We start from the raw sequence: 21,172 nt of genomic DNA, 5'->3' as shown, positions 1-21,172 counted from the left end.
TATTAAAATCGCCAGCGATAATGAAAGCTCCGTCTGGGTGTGCAAGCTGTTGTTTGTTGATGGCAGCGAGCAGGAGGTTTAGCGCTGTGCTAGCGTTGGCATCCGGAGGGATGTAAACGGCTATCACAATGAGCACAGTTAGCTCTCTCGGTAGATAGAATGGTCTACACGATACTGCTAGAAACTCTATCGGGCGAGCAGTGTGTATCGATGATTCTGCTGTTATTGCACCACGCGTTATGCCTGAAACGCATAGTCCCCCACCTCTTTTTTTTACCGGAGTTTTCGTTGCGGTCGTGTCGGTGTAGCATGTGTCCTGTTAGCTGGACTGCAGCGTCGGGGATCCGCGGGTCAAGACTCCGTGATCACAAAAATACTGCAATTCTGTACGAAGCTGTTGGTAGCAATTATGCATGTATTATACCAATGTTATGTAAAGATTATTTTTTTTTATTAATGGGTCTAGAAATTTGTACAGTGGAACCTCGGTTCTCGACCATAATCCCTTCCCAAACCCTGTTTGAAAACCGATTTGATCGATCACCGAAATCATTTTTCCCATTAAAAATAATGTAAATCGTTTGAATCCGTTCCACACCCTGAATGTTTACCTTGAATGTTTAACGTAAACGTAAAGCTAACCTAGACTAATCGTACGTTCGCGTTATCGTAATCTTCCGTACGAAAGATTATGCTAACATGAACGTGTAAAAATAAAAAAATCAGGTAGTTTTTACTAGTCATTTAGCACCCGGGTCTCCACAACAAGTGGTGAGCGGTTCATTGGAAAGGGGGCTCCGTTCCGACACCCTGAATGTTGGGCTCCGTACCAACACCCTGAATGTTTACCTTGAATGTTTAACTTAAACGTAAAGCTAACCCAGGCTAATCGTACGTTCGCGTAATCGTAATCTTCTGTACGAAAGATTACGCTAACATGAACGTGTAAAAATCAGGTCGTTTACAAGTCATTTAGCACCCGGGTCTCCACAACAAGTGGTGAGCGGTTCATTGGAAAGGGGGCTCCGTTCCAACACCCTGAATGTTGGGCTCCGTTCCAACACCCTGAATGTTGGGCTCCGTACCAACACCCTGAATGTTTACCTTGAATGTTTAACTTAAACGTAAAGCTAACCCAGGCTAATCGTACGTTCGCGTTATCATAATCTTCTGTACGAAAGATTACGCTAACATGAACGTGTAAAAATCAGGTCGTTTACAAGTCATTTAGCACCCGGGTCTCCACAACAAGTGGTGAGCGGTTCATTGGAAAGGGGGCTCCGTTCCAACACCCTGAATGTTGGGCTCCGTTTCAACACCCTGAATGTTTACCTTGAATGTTTAACGTTTATCTTACAATGTTTATCCTACATTGCATATTACCGAATCTTATTGCAATATGTATTCTGTGTAGCACTTTTTAGTTATTCTATATAACACGCTACAGTGGGCATTTGCACGTCACACTGGGTATTTGTATCTTGTATTATTTTTGCTTTATTACTGTATTGTTCTCAGCTCAGGGATAAAGTATCTATCTATCTATCTATCTATCTAACGTAAACATAAAGCTAACCCAGGCTAATCGTACGTTCGCGTTATCGTAATCTTCCGTACGAAAGATTACGCTACAATGAACGTGTAAAAATAAAAAAAAGGAAAAGGAAAAGAATTATGAATAGGATTTCTTACCTTTGTGGTGGTCAGCAGAAGGCACAGGTGGATGGTGGGGAGAGGGGTGGAGGGGGAAGGAAAATTATTAATTGGAAGGATGTTCTTTTCTCTTAAAATACCGATCTAATGACACTTGCCCTTGCCTTCTTTTCTGTTTGCTTATAGCACTCACTCCCTTAACCACATCACTAGATTTCACAGCCTCCTTATTCTTTAGTATTGTACTAATCGTAAATTTAGCCATGCTGTATTCCCAAGCAAGATCAGACACTCGCACACCTCCTTCATATTTTGCTATTATTTCTCTCTTAAATGCAATAGTTGTACGCACTACTTTTCTTTTAAAACACTACGTACACCTATATTAAAAGCGAAAGCAAAACGAAGCATGTCCGCACGCGATAACAGTTGGTCACGAAAAGAGCGATCTACACCCATACGCCGCTCAGCATCGCACCCTAGCGTACGCACTCACGCATTACCGGCGTTCGAACTCCGATTTTCTGACCGAACAGCGAAGCAGGAATTTCCCGAAATTTTTGGTTGGACTCTGATTTGTTCGAACTGAGAGGGAGAGATTTTTTTGCCAAACATTTAGACTGGAATTAGACTTCCTGTTCTTGTCTTTTTTTGTGTTATTTTCTTGTAAATTATTAGTCTGTACCTATACTGTCCAGTGTTTTTGTACAATAAATTGTAAAATAACAGACAGATAACAGATTTTTTTGTTTTTAACAGGAATAAAGCTCACGTACTCTGCAGGATGTTCACTCAACAACTAATCGATTAAAATGGATGATAAAAAGCCTTGGCAACTATCACATGATTTATGAGCCACTAAGTAAACTTAGTCCATGCAAATAATAGGGCACACAATTCTGTTGTGAAGCTGAAAGCTGTGGCACCACTTTGGTTGGGCATATGGCGCAAAGACCGTTTTTATAAAAAAAGTTGTACTGTATTTAATTTTTAAAAATCCTTTTTTATTGAACATCACATCATTCCACAGAAAATTGCCATGAAAGTTTCAACTTTGTAGTGTTTGACCGTTTCATCATTAAACAAGGTTAACAATTTTTCAGGGAACAAAAAGTCCTGCAGAAATACAGAGAGAATATCAGAAAATAAGTAAATGAAATAAAGTAAAGAAAAATAATAGAATTGACATGTTTTACTCTACACAAGGGGCAGATTCTTAAGCACATTATATAAAATGAACATACAATTTATCTTAGATCAATTTTGTATTCATAATCTATATGTGTATATATATATATATATATAATATATATATATATATATATATATATATATATATAATCGGAGCTACAGTGGCTTGCAAAACTATTTCGCCCGCTTGAATTTTGTGACATTTTGCCATATTTGAGACTTCAAACAAAGATTTAAAACTTTAATTTCTTGTGAAGAATCAACAAGTGGGACACAATAATGAAGTGGAACACACTTTATTGGATATTTTAAACTTTTTTAACAAATAAAAAACAAAAAGGTGGGTGTGCAAAATTATTCAGCCCCTTTACTTTCAGTGAAGCAATCTCCGACCAGAAGTTCAGTGAGGATGTCTAATGATTCAATGTTGATCTAAATGACTATCGATAAATAGGATCCACCTGTGTAAAATCAAGTCTCTGTATAAATGCACCTGCACTGTGATAGTCTCAGAGGTCTGTTTAAAGCGCAGAGAGCATCATGAAGAACGAGGAACACACCAGGCAGTTCCGAGATACTGTTGTGGAGAGGTTTAAAGCTGGATTTGGATACAAAAAGATTTCCCAAGCTTTAAACATCCCAAGGAGCACTGTGCAAGCAATAATATTGAAATGGAAGGAGAATCAGACCACTGCAAATCTACCGAGATCAGGCCGTCCTCCTAAACTTTCAGCTCATACAAGGAGAAAACTGATCAGAGATGCAGCCAAGAAGCCCATGATCACTCTGGATGAACTGCATAGGTCTACAGCTGAGGTGGGAGAATCTGTCCATTGGACAACAATCTTTCGTATAACACAAATCTGGCCTTTATGGACAGTGGTAAGAAGGAAGCCATTTCTTAAAGGTATCCATAAAAAGTGTCGTTTAAAGTTTGCCATAAGCCACCTGGGAGACACACCAAACATGTGGAAGAAGGTGCTCTGGTCAGAGAGACCAAAATCGAACTTTTTGGCAACAATGCAAGACCTTGTTTAGTGTAAAAGCAGCACAGCTAATCACCCTCAACACACCATCCCCACAGTCAAACATGGCGGTGGCAGCATCATGATTTGGGCCTGGTTTTCTTCAGCAGGGACAGGGTAGATGGTTAAAATTGATGGGTAGATGGATGGAGCCAAATACAGGATCAAAAGACCTGAGACTGGGACTGAAATTTGTCTTCCAACAAGACAATGATCCAAAACATAAAGCAAAAGCTACAATAGTTCACCAAAAACGTATCAAGGTGTTTGAATGGCCAAGTCAAAGCCAGACCTTAATCCAATTGAGAATCTGTGGTAAGGACTGAAAACTCTTTCCATCCAACTTCATTGAGCTCGAGCTGTTTTGCAAGGAGAAATGGGCAAAATTATCAGTTTCTCGATGTGCAAAACTGATAGAGACATACCCCAAGCGACTTGAAGCTGTAATCACAGCAAACGGTGGCGCTACAAAGTAATAACTCAATGGGGGTGAATAATTTTGCACACCCAATTTTTCGGTTTTTATTTGTTAAAAAAAGTTTAAAATATCCAATAAAGTGTGTTCCTCTTCATGATTGTGTCCCACTTATTGTTGATGCTTCACAAGAAATTAGTTTTATATCTTTGCGTTTGAAGTCTGAAATGTGGCAAAAGGTCACAAAAATCAAGGGGGCCAAATAGTTTTGCAAGCCACTGTATATCACTCCAGTGGGAGGTGGCCAGTGTCGAGAACACATTCACATTTTTGACTCTTTCTGGGAGATTTATACAGAGGAGGGGATTTCCAGTCCCCTCGCTCAACCCAACTGATGTGTTTAAACATCTCGTTTGGAGTAATTAGGTGACCAATCCTACCAATTCCAACCCTTAATTCCAAGCGCCAAGCACGGAGGCAATGGGTACCAATTTGTAAGTCTTAGGTATGACCCAGCCGAGGCTTGAACCAGCAACCTCCCAGTCTCGGGGCGGGCGCCCTACCCCCAAGGCCAATGAGGTGAAAAGTGGGTTTACAACTTTACAGTTTTAGTTTTGTTGATTAAAAAAAGTACAAATAACATGAAATGTATTGCAATTTATTTTTTGTTTCCTGTGATAATTCCAAATAAAATATGATCTTTGGATATTGTGGTCGGAAAATAGTATCCTACATGTTTGTAGGTATATAGCAAACATTTGACAATCACTTGGATTTTTTGCTAGAACATTTTGTTGTTTTGTCCACTATTTTTCTCTCTGTTTAAAACTTCAATATTTGAATAAAGAGAAGAAAATTGAAAATGTCTTTAAGAAATCTGATTCATTGATCACCGTGTTTTCACGACCATAAGGCACACAAATACAGGTCTCAGATTTTATTTAAAGTGTGAGCCGCGCCCTATCACCCACGTCTTTTGTGGCAGATGTGGCCTAGGACTACTGAAGTGTGGGATGCCCTGTGAAAGTTTGAATCGTGGGTGTCACCGCTAACATTTGAATTGTGGGCATGTATCTAAACGAGCGCGCATGTGCTAATTGCACAACGTGTTTGAGTTGTTTTGATGCTGATAATTGCAGAGGCACATGTATGAAGCACATTTTAAATTGGCAGCCATCAACTACGCTGAGTCGAGCTGCTCCAAGGGAACTGAAGGTTAATGAATTGATGTTTCAAAAATAGTGGAAGTTGAAAAACGAGCTCCAACAAGTAAAGAGATCGCAGCTGAGCTTCTAGGGAAGTTTTAGGCGAGTAGCAGAGGCTTTTCTACTGTCGCTATTCGAATAAATGCAGCAACGCTAGCGGAAGAAATGATAATTTAAGATTTTTGTCTCGATGCTGTTGTTTCATGAAAGTTTGCCATTTTTCCATCCGGGCCAGTACACTACTATGATGGCGCAGCAACCTCTGGTGATTTTAATGAAAAGCCTGAAATCTCGCTCCATCTGCAGCAAAGCCATCAGCAAAAACACATCCAATTAAGCCACATCACTAACATGGACAGGATTCTGCTGAGTTTCGACATCCCAATGAAGCTCACGGACAAGCACCGTCACAATACGCACAAGTATTCTTGGACTGTTGAACAGTTTTGCTTCGCCGCCACACTGATGACCTTCGCAGATTTTGTGTTTGTTCGCCATGGCGGCCACTGGGGACCGTTGCGTCCCCCCTACAGAATTTATACCTGTCAACCTGTACGTTTTTGCCATACAAAGTACGTTTATTATGCATTTTAAGACGTGTCTGACGTATGAGAAAATCTGTACAGAAAAACGCAAATTTGTCACTTATGGGTACCATCCGGTATACACCGACTATCACGAAACGGCAAATAAAGTCAAACTGAGTTTGCCGCGGTAGCCTCTATCTCGGTATCGCTTTATTCGTTGCAAACGAAGCGAGCGGTTTTATGTAGTGAAAGGAAGTCCGTCTCTTTTTAGAGAACTGGCTTTTTCGGCTCAACTCATTAAAGAGAGCCGGCTTTCAAACGGCTCACTTGCTTTGATGCATTATATTACGAATTATTATGTTGTATAAGAAGTTAAGAAAAAAGGAAGTATAAAATGAGAAAATGAAAAAAGACAGGTTTGTGGTTATCATTTTAATCAGTATATTACCAACAATAATTTAATGCAGAAAATGAATTAATAATTTGAATAAGAAAATGTATTATTCTACTCCATTATATTTGCATGTATTTTTTCCTTCTACAGTGAACGTCCAAGCTTTTTGATCTTTGAACTTTTTAATAATAAACCTCATTCATGTCGAGCAACTCAGGATCTCACAACAAAATGTTAATTAACAATATATATGATATAACGAAACACATGTACAATATAACATGTTAAACTACATAAATAAACACGTTTGAAAAATAAATATATGGTGTAAGATTAATTTGTAAGGGAAAATAAGTTGTAAGGGCATGGAGCCGTGGAGGTTGACAGGTATGAAAATTGGTCAAAGAGCCTTGTCGTGGACATTGGTGGAATGCCTGAGACTATATCGGTCGATAGGATTAAGCCTGCCCATATGGATGTTTCTGGGCCTTTTGAAATCGCCATTGTCCGCGGACGACCTCAAGCTACTCGACTCCCTGCAACCCAGCCGACACTTTTGCCGTCTAATTCGTAGGACCAGGCAGTGGTGCCCGCTGCCCCTTCTTTTTTACCTAGGTGTTCTGTATGACTTTTGTATTGGTTAATAGTTGGTCAGGATGCTGAACAGAAAGCACATTTTGCACCTAGCTAGCCCTCCTGGGTATTGTATCCTTTCTGCAGCATGTTTTTGGTCTTTCCCTGTCCTCAGCTGATTTTTACCGCACTACTAGAGTTGCGAGTCGGCATGCACGCGCCGAATGCACATGGCTGTTAGCTCTGTTGTCACGAAAGATGACTCAAGCAGACCCTCAAAACAACCCTCATGTGCTTTCATTCAAACAAGCATGAAGAGAGCATCGATTGCCTCATGTTTGGCCAAACAATCACATTCAAAAGGGAGCTTTCAATCTGTTTTTTAGAACACAGTAAAATTGTGGTTGAATACTTAGGATCAACCGATATGGGTTTTTAAGGGCCGATGAGGATTATTACTATTAAGAGGAGGCCGATATTAAATTGCTGCAAATGCTTAAAAAATGGCATAGGAATTTTTTCATAATGCCAAAAAGTAACAAAGAATATTTGTTATAAAATCAAATTAAACTTTAACACAGACGCTGCCCTACTTACAAACGAATTTGTTCGTAAGTTGCTTCAGTGCTATATTTTGTATGTTTAAGACTTGTATAAGTGAACTATTTTTTTTTTACTAAAAAATAAACATTTCACAAAATGATATGCTCTATAAAGATAAATGCAGTGCAGTTTAACTTACTTTTGGAAGCTGCGCTTCAAGAGGTCCCCCTCCGTGGTAAAAAGTGGCAGAAAAAAAGCGTTTTGACCATTTTCTCATCTGCATAAAGCTTTCTTATTCCACTTTAATTTCAAAAGAAACTCTTACACTTTACACGTAACATTTTGAATGGATGCACGAGATATTAAACAATAATCATGTTAAAGTTCTTAGCACGCTGAATATAGTGTGATAGTTTACACACAAACTGGGAAGAGGGAGCAGATTTTTTACTTCCGGATGGATGCTGGGTGACCTCTCACAGCGCCACACGCCGGTAGCGGCGGAAAGAAGGACGACAATAATGTCCTGTACTCGGAAAAAGGTGCACACAATACAAAATCTAACTTACAGCAACGTCCCGATATTTTTTGACATACCGAAAGAAATGTTCGTATGTTCCGTTTTACGTAAGTCGAATGGTCGTAAGTAGGGGAGTGTCTGTAGCTGTCCTGACCTTTTACAGAAATTAAATTTGAATATCAACACAACTAACATGACTAATCTTTAACTTATTCAATCAATCAGTATATCTAAGCCATATCCCTTGAGTAGGATGTCAAGAACACACTTACATTCACCCAAAATTAATTCCCCTTTGCTCCAATCTGACAACGTACATAAAGCTCACAGCACAACAAGGGGTGAGTTGCTGTGCCATTAACCTTTCATCAGCAGAGAAGCCAGACACCATGCACTTGTTTAATCCTCCTGGCCATAAAATTGCCACTGCAATGCTCTTCCATTCCTCCATGACAACATGACTGAGCTTCACGGTCTAATCTTCACTTCTTCCCTTGAATGCACTTTCTTTTCATAACCCTGCCACTTATACACACTCTAATTTGCACCCACTAGATAGTGGTCAGACATCTAGTTCACCTCTCAGTACATTAACATCCATACAACAATATCCCACCCACCTTCCTTCTGATCAACATGTAATCATTAATGCTCTCTTAACCATTCATCCATGTGCTACTCCAATTCATGTGTACTCATCGACATTCTTCTTCCTAAATATGCATTTCCTAACCTTAACTCCCGCACCAGAAAAATTTCAATCCGTCTTTTGCCGCTTTCATTCACTCCTGGGAAGCCATACCTTTCAATCATCCTTTCCATCCCCACATCACCAACTCCGGCTTTAGAATCTCCCAACACAACCACATAATAATTCACTCCAAACTATCCAATACACATTGACAAATCACTCCAGAATTCATTCCTTTCTTCCTCACATCTTTTAGCACATGGACCATACACACTTTACCGTAACTCACGTCAATTTTGAGGAGGCCTCCTTCCATTCCAGTAATCTCTTTTTCACTCTCTCACTTACCAAAAAAGCCACACTTTCCCTGCACTCACATATGTACTCACACCTGACACAGAGCCTACCATATCTCCAAAACACACCTCACCACTCCTTATCATCTTAGTTTACCTCAATCCAAAGACATTCAAACTTCTTCTCAGAAACAAACTTTCAACTACAACCATGCATATTCAGCACCCCAAGTCTTAGGGATGTTGAGGTCACCCCTCTACCGCCCTCTGCGCGATCTTGACTCTTTAGAGAAGAGGGGATTCCTAGCCCCCCTTGCTCTGCTCATTTTAGACGCCTCTTACAGGAGATACAGTGTGAGGATTTTTGTTTTCTGCAGCAGGACACGGATGTAAGCATTGTATTACTCACACCGCACGCCACGATCAGCCTTCCTTCCACAAACTAACAGTACAGGAAATAAAATTAGGTTAAACAGAAACTCGTATAGCTCCCGCAAACTTTTCAGAGTAAAAAATAATTTTAACATAACTAACACGACTAATATTTAACTTTAACCAAAAACTAACAGTGCACGAAATACAATTAGGCTTTGAAACAAGTCTTAAAGGTTGGTTAGTTTGATCCCTTAAGCACTAGAGTTGTAGGGGCACAATTTCCCGTGATTTACACTCATATAAAGGTACATAACTTAAATATCTCCCTGTTTTTTTTTTTTTTACAATAAAATAAAAAATGTCAATACAACCAACATGACTTACATTTTATTTTAAAAAAAGTGCATCCAAATTTCAACAGAGCTCGCATATTGAAAGTTGTGGGCACTCCTGTTTCAGACCCAGATTGAAGCACTAATGTGATGTTAACAGCTAATCACTCATCCTTCCACTTTAGCATGCTTTTAAAGCCCTCAATCAAAAACACTTGCTTAATTTACTAACTCATGTTATAAGAGCTAATATATTAATCTCCTCCTTAATGTGCTTTCCTAAAACAAGTTAAATAATTTTTTTATGCTATCACTTAATCACATATGTGCTCTTCTACCACTGATCTCAATACGATCAGCAATTTTGTTTCATAGGCATGTTGGGACTCAGGAGTTAGCAGAGATGCTGTTTTTTTCCTCCACTCTAACCACATTCGTCCTGTTTCAGTGGTTCCGCCCACGATCGCTTATCCAATCAGAAGGCGAGAGGGGTGGGTAGTGACAGACAGAAGGCGAGAGAGAGGCAGGTAAAGGCTGAGACTGTATCTAAGCCCAAATAATCAGCCAGTAGAATAAATAAAAGCGAGATACCGATATCTGCCGAATTCCCAAATATCACTGCCGATAATCGCCCCGCCCAATCATCGGTCGATCTCCATTAAATACCTGCAACGCTGATGTTAGTTCTTTCATAGGGTGCAGCATCGTATGACAATATTAATCATGCCTTCCCTGATGTTCTGTTTGCTCCTCTGGCTGCTTTGCAGCCAACCGTGAAATAAAGCCTGCTCGGAACAGCACGCCAGTTTAATATATAAAAGGGTTTTGTAATTATTCTGCTTCCTCGATTCAGCTCACCACTATGCTGGCCGTTTATGCGTTAGCGTTCGTGTGCATGGCGTGCTTTGCAGTCAGTCGTTACGTAAAGCCAAAGCCCAAGGTGTCCGCCTGACCGTAGAAGCAGCTGCCAGAAAGAAAAGAGGATGCCAGTCGCTTGTTTAACAACTCGGAGGTGAAGATGTTGTGCGTTAGATTATGCCGTACTCGAATATGCTGTGCTTGATATATATTTTTTCTTCTCACTTGTACCACAAGTTCAAACTGTCATGGAGACCCTAGATAAGTATTGTACCCCAGGTTTGTACGGGTGCTTGAATTTTAATGTTGTGTTTTTAAGGTCAGAAAAATGCTTGAATTTTGGGTGAATTGCTTGAAAAAGCTTATGATTGTTGCCATTGCCATCTTTCTTTGCAGTCTGACGCCATCAGGGTTTCCGGTGATCCTTGAAAAGTCTTAAAAGCCATTGAATTTATTATTCTAAAAATAACGCCTAAATTGGCATCCAAATGTCTTAAATCCAATTTTCAAAATTGGTAAAAATGTAAACACATGAAATCTGATGTTTTTGTGAGCTCGTTTCCAACTAACTGCAATTTTTGCAATCTCCTTTTGACATCTCCCTGGTCCCACTTAATGAAACGTTACCTCACACGCAATTTGCAGAGTACTAATGGATGCTAACGCTGTAGCGTATTTAGCAATTTGGGGCTTTCGTTTCAGGAAACGGTGTAATTTTCCACCTTGACCTGGATACACTGGCACAGAAACTTCCAGCGGACTGTTATGAAAAGAATGAATTTTCGACGTTTGGGCTAACAATGGAGTCTTAGGCCCAATCCCATTTCTCTCACTCGGCCCTGAGAACCCTCCAGTGAGGTCCCTTGATAGAGGAGTGCCCTCCGCGAGTGGAGTGCAAAGTGGAGATGGTTTGGACAAGACTTGCAAGGTTCCACCCCTGTCCATGAGATGGCGGTAATATTAATTGGCTGTAGACCTCAGTGACGTATTGGTCTACGTCACATGTAAACAACTCGAGTCTCAACCTGTGGTGTGTCAGTTGGAGTGTTCGTGCAACGTTAAAAATGCCCGCTACAGCTGTGTTATTACCGATTGCCTGAAAGCTCATCATCTTTTCCGTGTCTCCAATCAACGGAGGAGAAATGTGCTATACTGAAGACAGCTTCGGCGCTATGTAGTGCTGATTCATCTTTACAAGGTACGTACACTCATTAAAAAAAATGACCCGTTCGGTCAAATACAGTAAAAGTTAACATACAATGCACGTTCACATAATACCTTATGTTTGTGTAGACATAAATGGCAATCTACTTATTAGTATCTTAATGCCATTTTATGACATATAGTAGGGGTCTTTAGTGTGTGACATGATGAAAAGTAAACAAACACAAGAACAGTCCACCTGACCCTTAAGCTGACATAATATCGTCACCAAACTTCCCTGTACGACCCAAAAACCTTAGTTCATAAGGAATTTAATTCAAAAGAGTTGTCATTGGATATAAAAAAGGTCATTTCAACATTTTTTCATGATGCTTACATCATCTATGCCCACATTTATGTCTAAATTGTTTGTTATCTATTGTGTTCCAGAGTGGCTGTCCCATAAGCGTGGACAGGTTGGACAGGAATGTTCCCATCCTGTGCTTATGGTTCGATGTGAAGTCAAAACTCATTCAGGACTTAAGGTTGAGCAAGAAGGTCATGTGGGCCCTGCAGGAGCTGCTAAAGAGGGAACAGGGCCATGGCTGCAGGGCCTATGCTGGCTGGCCCACGGTCTGTCCTACCGTGTGGTGTCACGGGTCTTCAGGGTTCCCAGGTCCACGATACACAGAATTGTCCACAGTTAATATGGAATAAATTGCCCAAAAGCCATGTTTTAGGCTTTGGAAGTCAGACCCACATTTGCATTCCGTGCTTTTCTGCATTACTATTCAATAAACATCTTTATTTTGAGTAACACCTTGGTGGTTTATTTCATAATGATGTGAGATACTGTGTGTGAACTATGTGACTGTTGGACAGAAAACAACTACAAATCACTCCAGTTTAAATAATAGTTTACTTTCAGAAAAACAAAATCACATTGGGCCGAAATACATAATAGTAAATAAATAATATGTCACAAATTGTAACAAAAATATACCAATACTTCCATAAAGCTGGAAAACACAAACTGGAACTTCATTGAGTTCTTAATAAAATAAAATATTTTCCTTTTATAAAAGAAAGGGAAACTTGCAGGGATGTCAACTGTTCTGGAAATTTGTTTTTTTTTGGTGGACTTCCGGTGGCGCAATGAGGTATCACTAAAGAGTAATGTAATACTTACTTGGATAAAGACAGAAAGGGTACAAATTGTGACTGATATTAAAGAGAAATTCTTCAACAAAACATGGTCAAGAAGGGGAAACTTGTTGAGGAAAAGGGCGCTAAGGAGAAAAAGATCGAGGGAGCAGAAGGAATGTCATCGGTCGACGAGGGACGTGACTCGGCCATCCTCCATGAAATCCGTAAATTACGGCAAGAACACACTGAAGCAGCCAGTGAGAACAAGATTTCTATGGCAAGACTGGAAAAAAGCATCGAAGAGCTTCTGGAGCGCACTGTGTTGCTGGAGCGGAGGGTGGAAAGCATGGAGGAGCTACATGCTAACACGGAAGAGCGAACGTCAAGACTAGAACAATTAACAGTCTCCTTGCTCCAACAAACCGCCAAACTAGCATCAAAGTGTGAGGACTTGGAGTCGAGATCACGACGGAACAACATTAGAATACATGGCATTCCGGAGGGTGCCGAGAGGAACGACACAATCGGCTTCATAACAAACTTTATTAAATCGAACATTCCGACAACAGAACATATGGATTTGCACATTGAGAGGGCACACCGCTCACAGGTGAACAAGTCTCAAGGTAAAGCACTGCCACGGGCAATTATTGTACGTTTCACCGACTACATAGTGAAAGAATCCGTAATGAAAGAAGCATGGAAGCGGAAGACAACGTACGAAGGCAAGACCGTTTACTTCAACCAAGATTACACCACAGAAATCCAAAAAAAGAGGAAACAAGTAAGGGACGTTATCAAAAAGTTAAAGGAAAAGAACGTAAAGGCACAATCCCCATATCCCGCCCAGCTGAAGATGTTTTTGGACTCAGGAATAAGAACATTCTCTACACTGATGGAGGCAGCAAAATTGCTAAAAGAAATGGGGATCGAAGTGGAAGAGGACAACACGGAAACACTGCAAAAGATGTTGTCAAAGAACATTTGGACCACAGTGACCGGAATTGAGAGGAAGACAAAGGAACACCCCCATCATATAAGGTGACTTACAAGCTCTCATGGAGCAAAACGAAGCCAAATTCGGATTTGGGGTGAAAGAGTAAGGACCATATCTGCCCTTTCTATTATAAATTCAACAAGTTAGAAGTAAGTAAAATACCAAGTAAAATTGTTATCTTTAAATTAAAACAATATATGTGTATATATATATATATATTGGCATAGAGCTACGCTAAAATATTTAGTTAGTTATAACTATGGACGACGGTACAAAAGTTGTTCACGCACTGAGTGCATATTTCCAGGAGGGTAGCCACAACTCTCCGATTGGACTCTTGGAAGACATGGGTTTTTGTTTTTTGGGTGTGTTTTTTTTCTTTTTGGTGGGGAATTATGTGTGCTTGTCAATATGTTTGTTAGTAATTTGGTTTGTTTTTTCAATGGAGGTGTTAGTAATTAATGTAGTGTTTTTGTATGCTTCAAAAATCAGTGAGACTCAATACAAATCATGAGCAATCTAAATATTGTTTCATATAATGTACATGGGCTAAACCACCCCATCAAGAGAAAGAAGATATTGAATCAACTCAAGACATCGCAGAGCTCAATAGCCTTATTACAAGAGACACATTTGACAGAGACTGAACATAAGAAGCTAAAAAGAGAATGGGTGAACCAGGTGTTCTACGCATCCTATGGTAAAAGGAGGGGAGTAGCAATTTTACTTGGAAAAGGGGTGGCGTTTAAAGTCGAAAAAGAAGTGAAGGACAATCTGGGGCGATATATAATGATTATAGGGTCAATGGCCGGTTGGGAAATATCAATAATGAATGTTTATGCACCAATTGAGGAAAAGGGGACATTTTTTCAAGTATTAGCTAAAGTAATAACCAACTGTGCGAAGGGAATGTTACTTATAGGAGGTGACTTTAACACTGTACAGAATTGCAAAGTGGACAAGTATCCTTCAGTACATGGAACAAATACAAAGAGGTCGAGGATGTTGAATAACATAACTAAAGAATTGGGATTGATAGATCCATGGAGAGAGAAGAATCCCCAAACTAAAGATTATACTTTCTATTCAAACCCGCATGGCAGCTATTCGAGAATTGATTACTTTTACATTTCAAGACAACATATGCATACAGTAGTAGAGTGTGGTATAGAGAATATTACTATAAGTGACCATTCTCCAATTACTTTGAAACTAAATTTAGACAATGAACCCCATTTTAGGTATTGGAGGATGAATGTATCTCTCCTCTCAGATAAAAACGTAGTACAGGAAATAAAACGGTGTATAAAAGAATATTTCCAAATCAATGACAACAATGAGGTTTCTCCATCAATACTATGGGAAGGAGGGAAAGCTGTAATAAGGGGGAAATTAATTGAAATATCGTCCCGACTGAAACGAATACGCTTAAAGAATCAGAAGGAATTGGAGGATAAGATTAAGGAACTAGAAGAAGAACATAAAAAAACACCAAATGAATCCAGATTACAGGTATTAAAAACAACCAGAAGCAAATTAGATGAACTTTTGACAAATAAAGCAGAAGGGGCTCTGCGCTTTGTGAACCAGAGATACTATGAAATGGGCAATAGAGCCAGTTGACTGCTAGCCTTCCAACTTAAAAAGGCCCAAACAGATAGAATTATATCACAAATAAAACATCCTATCTCTAAACAATGTTTAGTAAAACCCAAAGGTATAGCAGAAGCATTTGCAGATTATTATAAAGAATTATACAAGGACTCAGAAAATGACTTAGATAACTACACTGCACAAAACTTTTTAGGAAAACTACATTTACCAACACTAACAGGGGGGATACATTAGAAATTATTCGCCCCATTACAAAACAGGAAATACAAGATACAATAAATAACTTAAAAATAAATAAATCACCAGGAACGGATGGATTCCCGGGGGTGTTCTACAAAAGCTTTAAGGAAGAATTAACACCAGTACTGCATAAAGTATTTAACTATGCTCTAACAAAAGGAGATCCCCCCAAATCATGGTCGGAAGCCATCATAACAGTCTTGCACAAAGAAGGAAAAGACCCAATATTGTGTGAAAGCTATAGACCAGTTAGTTTACTTTGTAATGACCTAAAAATTCTTACAAGCATACTGGCAAAAAGAATGCAGAAATTTATAGCGAAATTAATTAGAAATGATCAAACAGGGTTTATTCCGGGAAGGCAGGGTGCAAACAATATTAGGAGGATACTAAACATAATTACGAGCACAAAATCTAAGACCCAACCCTCGATGTTACTGAGCTTGGATGCACAAAAAGCTTTCGATGGGGTGAAATGGAGCTTCTTACATCAATCACTTATAGCTTTTGGCTTCCCTCAAATATTTGTTGAATGGGTGAAAATAATCTATAAAAACCCTAAATCTCGTCTTAGAGTAAATGGTCACTGTTCAGATTTCTTTGATATCAAAAGAGGAGTCCGGCAAGGGGATTGTTTAAGCCCACTCTTGTTTGCAATAAGCATAGAACCACTCGCAGAATCAATTAGACAAAATCAGCAAATAAGGGGGATATTTGATGAAGGAGGAACAGAACATAAAATATCATTGTTTGCAGACGACCTGTTGGTAATGCTGAAGGAACCTTCGTTATCAATACCACCACTGTTGGAGAGCCTTAAAATATATGGAGAAGTAGCTGGGTATTCAAATAATGAGAGCAAATCAATAGCAATGATGATATCAGGAAAATGTCCAACAGAGGTGATTGAAAGATTTGATTTTAAATGGACAAATAAAGGGTTTAAATATTTGGGGGTGACCATTACACCACATTCCACACAGCTGTTTGATGCAAATTATGGAATGTTGATAAAAGAAATAAGGAAAGATTTGGAAAAATGGGAAATTTTGCCCTTAAGTCTTATCGGAAGGATAGAAACAATTAGAATGAACATATTACTGAGACTATTATTTCTGTTTCTGTTCGGAGACTTTACGCATATTTTCTGGAATTGCCCTGTAATATTAAATTTTTGGAGAAGTATCCAGAGAGAAATAAAATTAATTACTGGCTGGGAGTTGCGGTTGGACCCAAAGGCTTACATAATAGGAATTTTGCCAGAAGAATTACTATCTGGTCAACAGAAATATATACTAAGGGTAATGCTTCTGGTAGCAAAGAAAATGATCACAGTGTCCTGGCTGAAACCACAACCTCCTGACATAAAACAATGGAGAGACAAATTAAAGCAAATGTACATTATGGAAAAAATCACTGCAAGACTTCAACTGAAACTTGACCAATTCGAGAAAAGATGGAAGCCTATCACACAAATTTTACTTGATGTCTAAACACCTCCCTCTATTTATTATGGTTTTTTTTTTCTCTTTTTTTTTTTTTTTGGGTGTATATTTTTATTTATTATTTTTTTTATATATTTCTTTTTGTATGGATGTATTGTATGAACATTTATTCTTCTTTTCTATTAATATTATTTTTTCTTCTTTATTGTTCCTTCTGTTATTTATGAGTGTGTCAAGTGTATATATTTTGTGTTGATGTAAGATGGTGGAATCAAACCTCTGTCAAAATTGGTGTGAGAAATAAAAAGTTAAAAAAAAAAAATATATATATATTTTCCTTTTATAAAACTGTTAGGGTTAATATTTTCGTAATAGGTTAAACTGGAGTGATCAGTAAGAGAGGCAAATGTAGTTTTAGAATTTATTCACTACGTAGTGGGAGGACGGATTCAAAAGTCTCACCCGTCTCACAAGTTTCCCGCGGTGCAGCAAAGTTTTGTTCAAAAGCGTGCGCATGCGCAGAAAGTATCAATGACGTCACACATACATCTACGGTTCAAAGTTCGCACATGCGCAGGAATGACCGATGACGTCATACATATGTCTTTCGGATAAAAAATAGTACATAGAAAAAGAAAATGAATTGTAATACAGATCAAACTCATCAGGATTATTTGTAACATAGTAGACAGAGAAATACACAATTAACTGAATATGATTAGCTCTTACATTTCCCCCCTGTTGTGGATTTCGAAGGACATCAGTGATAACAATACCAGAGGTTTTCAAGTTAACACATCATTAAGAAATACAACAGGTTGGTAGTTTCGTGGAGGGGCGAAAAACCTTCGTAAAGGAAAAAATTCCCCTCCTCCCACCTCATTTCTATGAGGTCGAGAGTGTTTCTTATACTAGGAAACGTAGTTCATCGTCTACCTCTTGGTCATATCCTCCGCAAATTTAATATCCACTTTCACTGCTTTGCTGATGACACCCAACTCTACCTCTCCTGCAAACCAAACTCCATACTCCCACCTCCCTCCCTCACCTCTTGCCTTTCCGAACTCAAAACATGGTTCACAACAAACTTTCTTAAATTAAATGCCAATAAAACAGAATTCCTCCTTCTTGGCACCAAATCCACTTTATCCAAAGTAAAACAACTTCTCTCTCAACATCGACAGCTCCTTAGTGTCCCCCTCCCCCCAGGTCAAGAGTCTGGGTGTCATCCTGGATAGCATGCTTACCTTCCACTCACATATCAACACCATCACCCGCACTGCTTATTTCCACCTCCGCAATATTACCAGACTCCGCCCTTCCCTCACCCCCCGCACTACTGCTATTCTCGTCCACAGTCTTGTCACATCCCGCCTTGACTACTGCAATGCTCTCCTCTTCGGCCTTCCCCAAAAGTCCCTCCATAAAATTCAGCTGGTTCAAAACGCCTCTGCTCGCATCATCACAAAAACATCTTCCCAGCAGCACATCACCCCCGTTCTCCAACAGCTACACTGGCTTCCTGTTCAGCATCGCATCAGCTACAAACTCATCTTATATACATATATGGCCATTCACAACCTGGCTCCTCCTTACCTGTCCGACCTTCTCCAGGTGCACGTCCCCACTCGCTCCCTCAGATCCTCGTCCTCCCTCCGACTGTCAGTGCCCCCTGCCCATCTGAGCACCATGGGAGCCAGAGCCTTCAGTCGCGCTGCTCCCAAGCTTTGGAACAATCTACCTCCGGACCTCCAAAACTGCACACCTCTCTCCACTTTTAAGTCCCGTCTAAAAACACACCTGTTCAGGACTGCCTACAACACATAGCTTCTCCATTTCTTATGTTTTTATGATTTTATGTCTTGTTTTTATTTATTATTTCGTTTACAACTTTTTAAATTGTATTTTTTTTTTCTTTCATTGTTTGTACAGTGTCCTTGGGTGGCCTGAAAGGCGCTTTTAAATAAAATGCATTATTATTATTATTATTAGTAATGAGCGATGGTTAAAAACACAAAACAAAGAACCCTGCCTGTGCGTTGGTCTCCACAGGGCCTGGATGACTTGGTGAACGGGACTCGATTAGCTTACCCGCTCAGATCTTCGCGTGTGCAATAGAGAGGTTTCCCTTTAGGGATAAGTCCTTTTAGACAATGTTGTCTAAGTCCATTTAAATTTGGTGTATGGGAACTGATACCAATGTAACAAAGCAGTCCGCAAAGTCCAAAATTTTCAACATTACGATAGAAGAAATTGAACCTAATCTCATTTCTTCCCACAGTTGTTAGGATTCTCATTTTGGTACTTTTACGACCATTTCTCTAGATATCATTGTAGAATCTAATGCCTATTCTTTCGGAAGAATAGATTAGGGCACTATTGGCAGCTTTTGATGCTGTTTTTCATGAGCATGGGCACCGTAAGGATCCCCACACCTCCTGGCGTGATGATGTGTTGCTTGTAGATGAGATGACACCATCCAGTTGTCCACATTGGATTGCTCCTCTTTTCGGATCTGGCAAGTTAGCTTCTTCCCTGAGATGACAACAGCCTCCTGCGTCGAGGCGGACGTGTGTAGGAGACACAGTTGATGGCGCGAGTGCTAGCACACTCCCCAGAATCCTGACCACTGTCCTTGGAAAGAAGTTAGGTTTGACGCTCCCTGTGGGCTGACAGAACTCCATCATCTGATCAGCAGGGGTCACCTTCTGTATGGATGAGAAGCATAAATCAATACCATAGAACTGGATATTCAGGGAAAGCTGTAGTTGGGGAAAAAAGGATAGTCAGGACTTTTTTTTTTTTTTTTAATTAAATAAATTGTGCTATGCTATTTCTTCCCCCCTATTGAGACTTCATGGCTCAAAACAAATTTAAAAAAATTCATTTATAGATTTGTATATTTTCTCAAGTTGTCTTTATATTTATTTTAAGTGAAAATCAAAATCCCCACTATAAGATGCCCTATCCATTTTGAGCATTCTATCCCAAAATTCTAACTCGAAGATAAACAATTTATTTTTTAAATTGTCAGTTCTAAATTTCAAATTTTGCTTTTTCACTAAATCCAGTCACTGAATCAGTTTAACCATTATCCTTGTCAGAATCATTTACCCTGATTTGAGTGTTTGAGTGTTCTCTTTTGTAGATTGATCACATTCGAGAAAAAAAATTGTATGCACTTTTTATTTGCATTTTCTTTTGATTTTCAATGTGTTATCTTGCTGTTGGCCATTCCCCTCGAGGCAGATGATCAGGATAGATTGTTAAATTATCAGTTTAACCCAAGAAAAGACGTTTTTATTGTTATGATTCACTCTTTGTTTTTCCTTTTGTAAAAATCATAACCCATATATGATCTTTTCAGTAAGTAAATTTGTTCAAAATAACAGTATTTTGCAAAGAAAGCAGGTAATTCACGCTCAAAGTGAATGATTTTGCCAAAAAATAAAAAATACCATCCCAAAAATGTTCGCAATGTGGGCGATAATCTAATGGTAAACGGTTATTTTAATTGATTTTTGTTAATCAATTTGACAAACATTGTAAATTTGTAATATTACATTTATTTTGTGTAATATTTTTCTATCCGTCCAAATTTCGTAATTTGAATCTCAAAAAACAGTTATATGGAGAGCTTATTCAGAAGACAATTTTTCATCAATTTCGGAAAAAACTAGGTTTTAACTTATATTTTACGGAATGTCTCAATGTTCCCCCCTGAGTTAAAACCTAAGTTCACAATCTATGAATAGGAGTGAAATCAGACACATTTATAAATTTGCAAGATGAATTTATCAATCTTCCTCAAATACATTTACACTTTGTATTAACAAGACTCTATATAACTTCAAGCAGACGCATTCTTGAATGTTGTTGTCTTTCAGTCTTTTGATTTGCTTATTCCACATTTCATTCACCATTTGAATGTTGCTTTTGGCCCATCAAAAATAGTTTTTCAAAAATGTGTCCATGTCAAACACAAAATG

At 39.0% G+C, this 21,172-nt stretch overlaps 1 protein-coding gene across 5 annotated transcripts in view; it reads left to right on the top strand.

Moving 5' to 3' along the window:
* The window catches only part of taf1a (TATA box binding protein (TBP)-associated factor, RNA polymerase I, A), a 44,386-nt gene that overhangs the window by 13,150 nt on the left and 10,064 nt on the right, over positions 1-21,172 (top strand). The window contains exons 11-12 of one of the 5 annotated variants that reach the window (XR_015848281.1): positions 11,301-11,796; positions 12,192-12,516. The exons of 2 other annotated variants lie outside the window; for them this stretch is intronic. Coding sequence is in view for 2 of the 3 variants with exons in the window: in XM_088325057.1 (XP_088181183.1) it covers positions 11,301-11,410 (110 nt within the window). In the remaining variant the exon portion in view is untranslated. Of the gene's footprint in view, positions 1-2,412; positions 5,148-11,300; positions 12,519-21,172 lie in introns of those variants that run through there. 2 more of the 5 variants (XM_088325057.1, XM_088325059.1) reach the window with 2 other exon arrangements.

This window comes from Urocampus carinirostris, chromosome 20, assembly GCF_059441175.1.
Source record: "Urocampus carinirostris isolate Australia breed hairy pipefish chromosome 20, RoL_Ucar_1.0, whole genome shotgun sequence".
NCBI lineage: Eukaryota > Metazoa > Chordata > Actinopteri > Syngnathiformes > Syngnathidae > Urocampus > Urocampus carinirostris.
The sequence above is the reverse complement of the archived record's forward strand: the minus strand, read 5'-3'. Positions and strand labels throughout refer to the sequence as shown.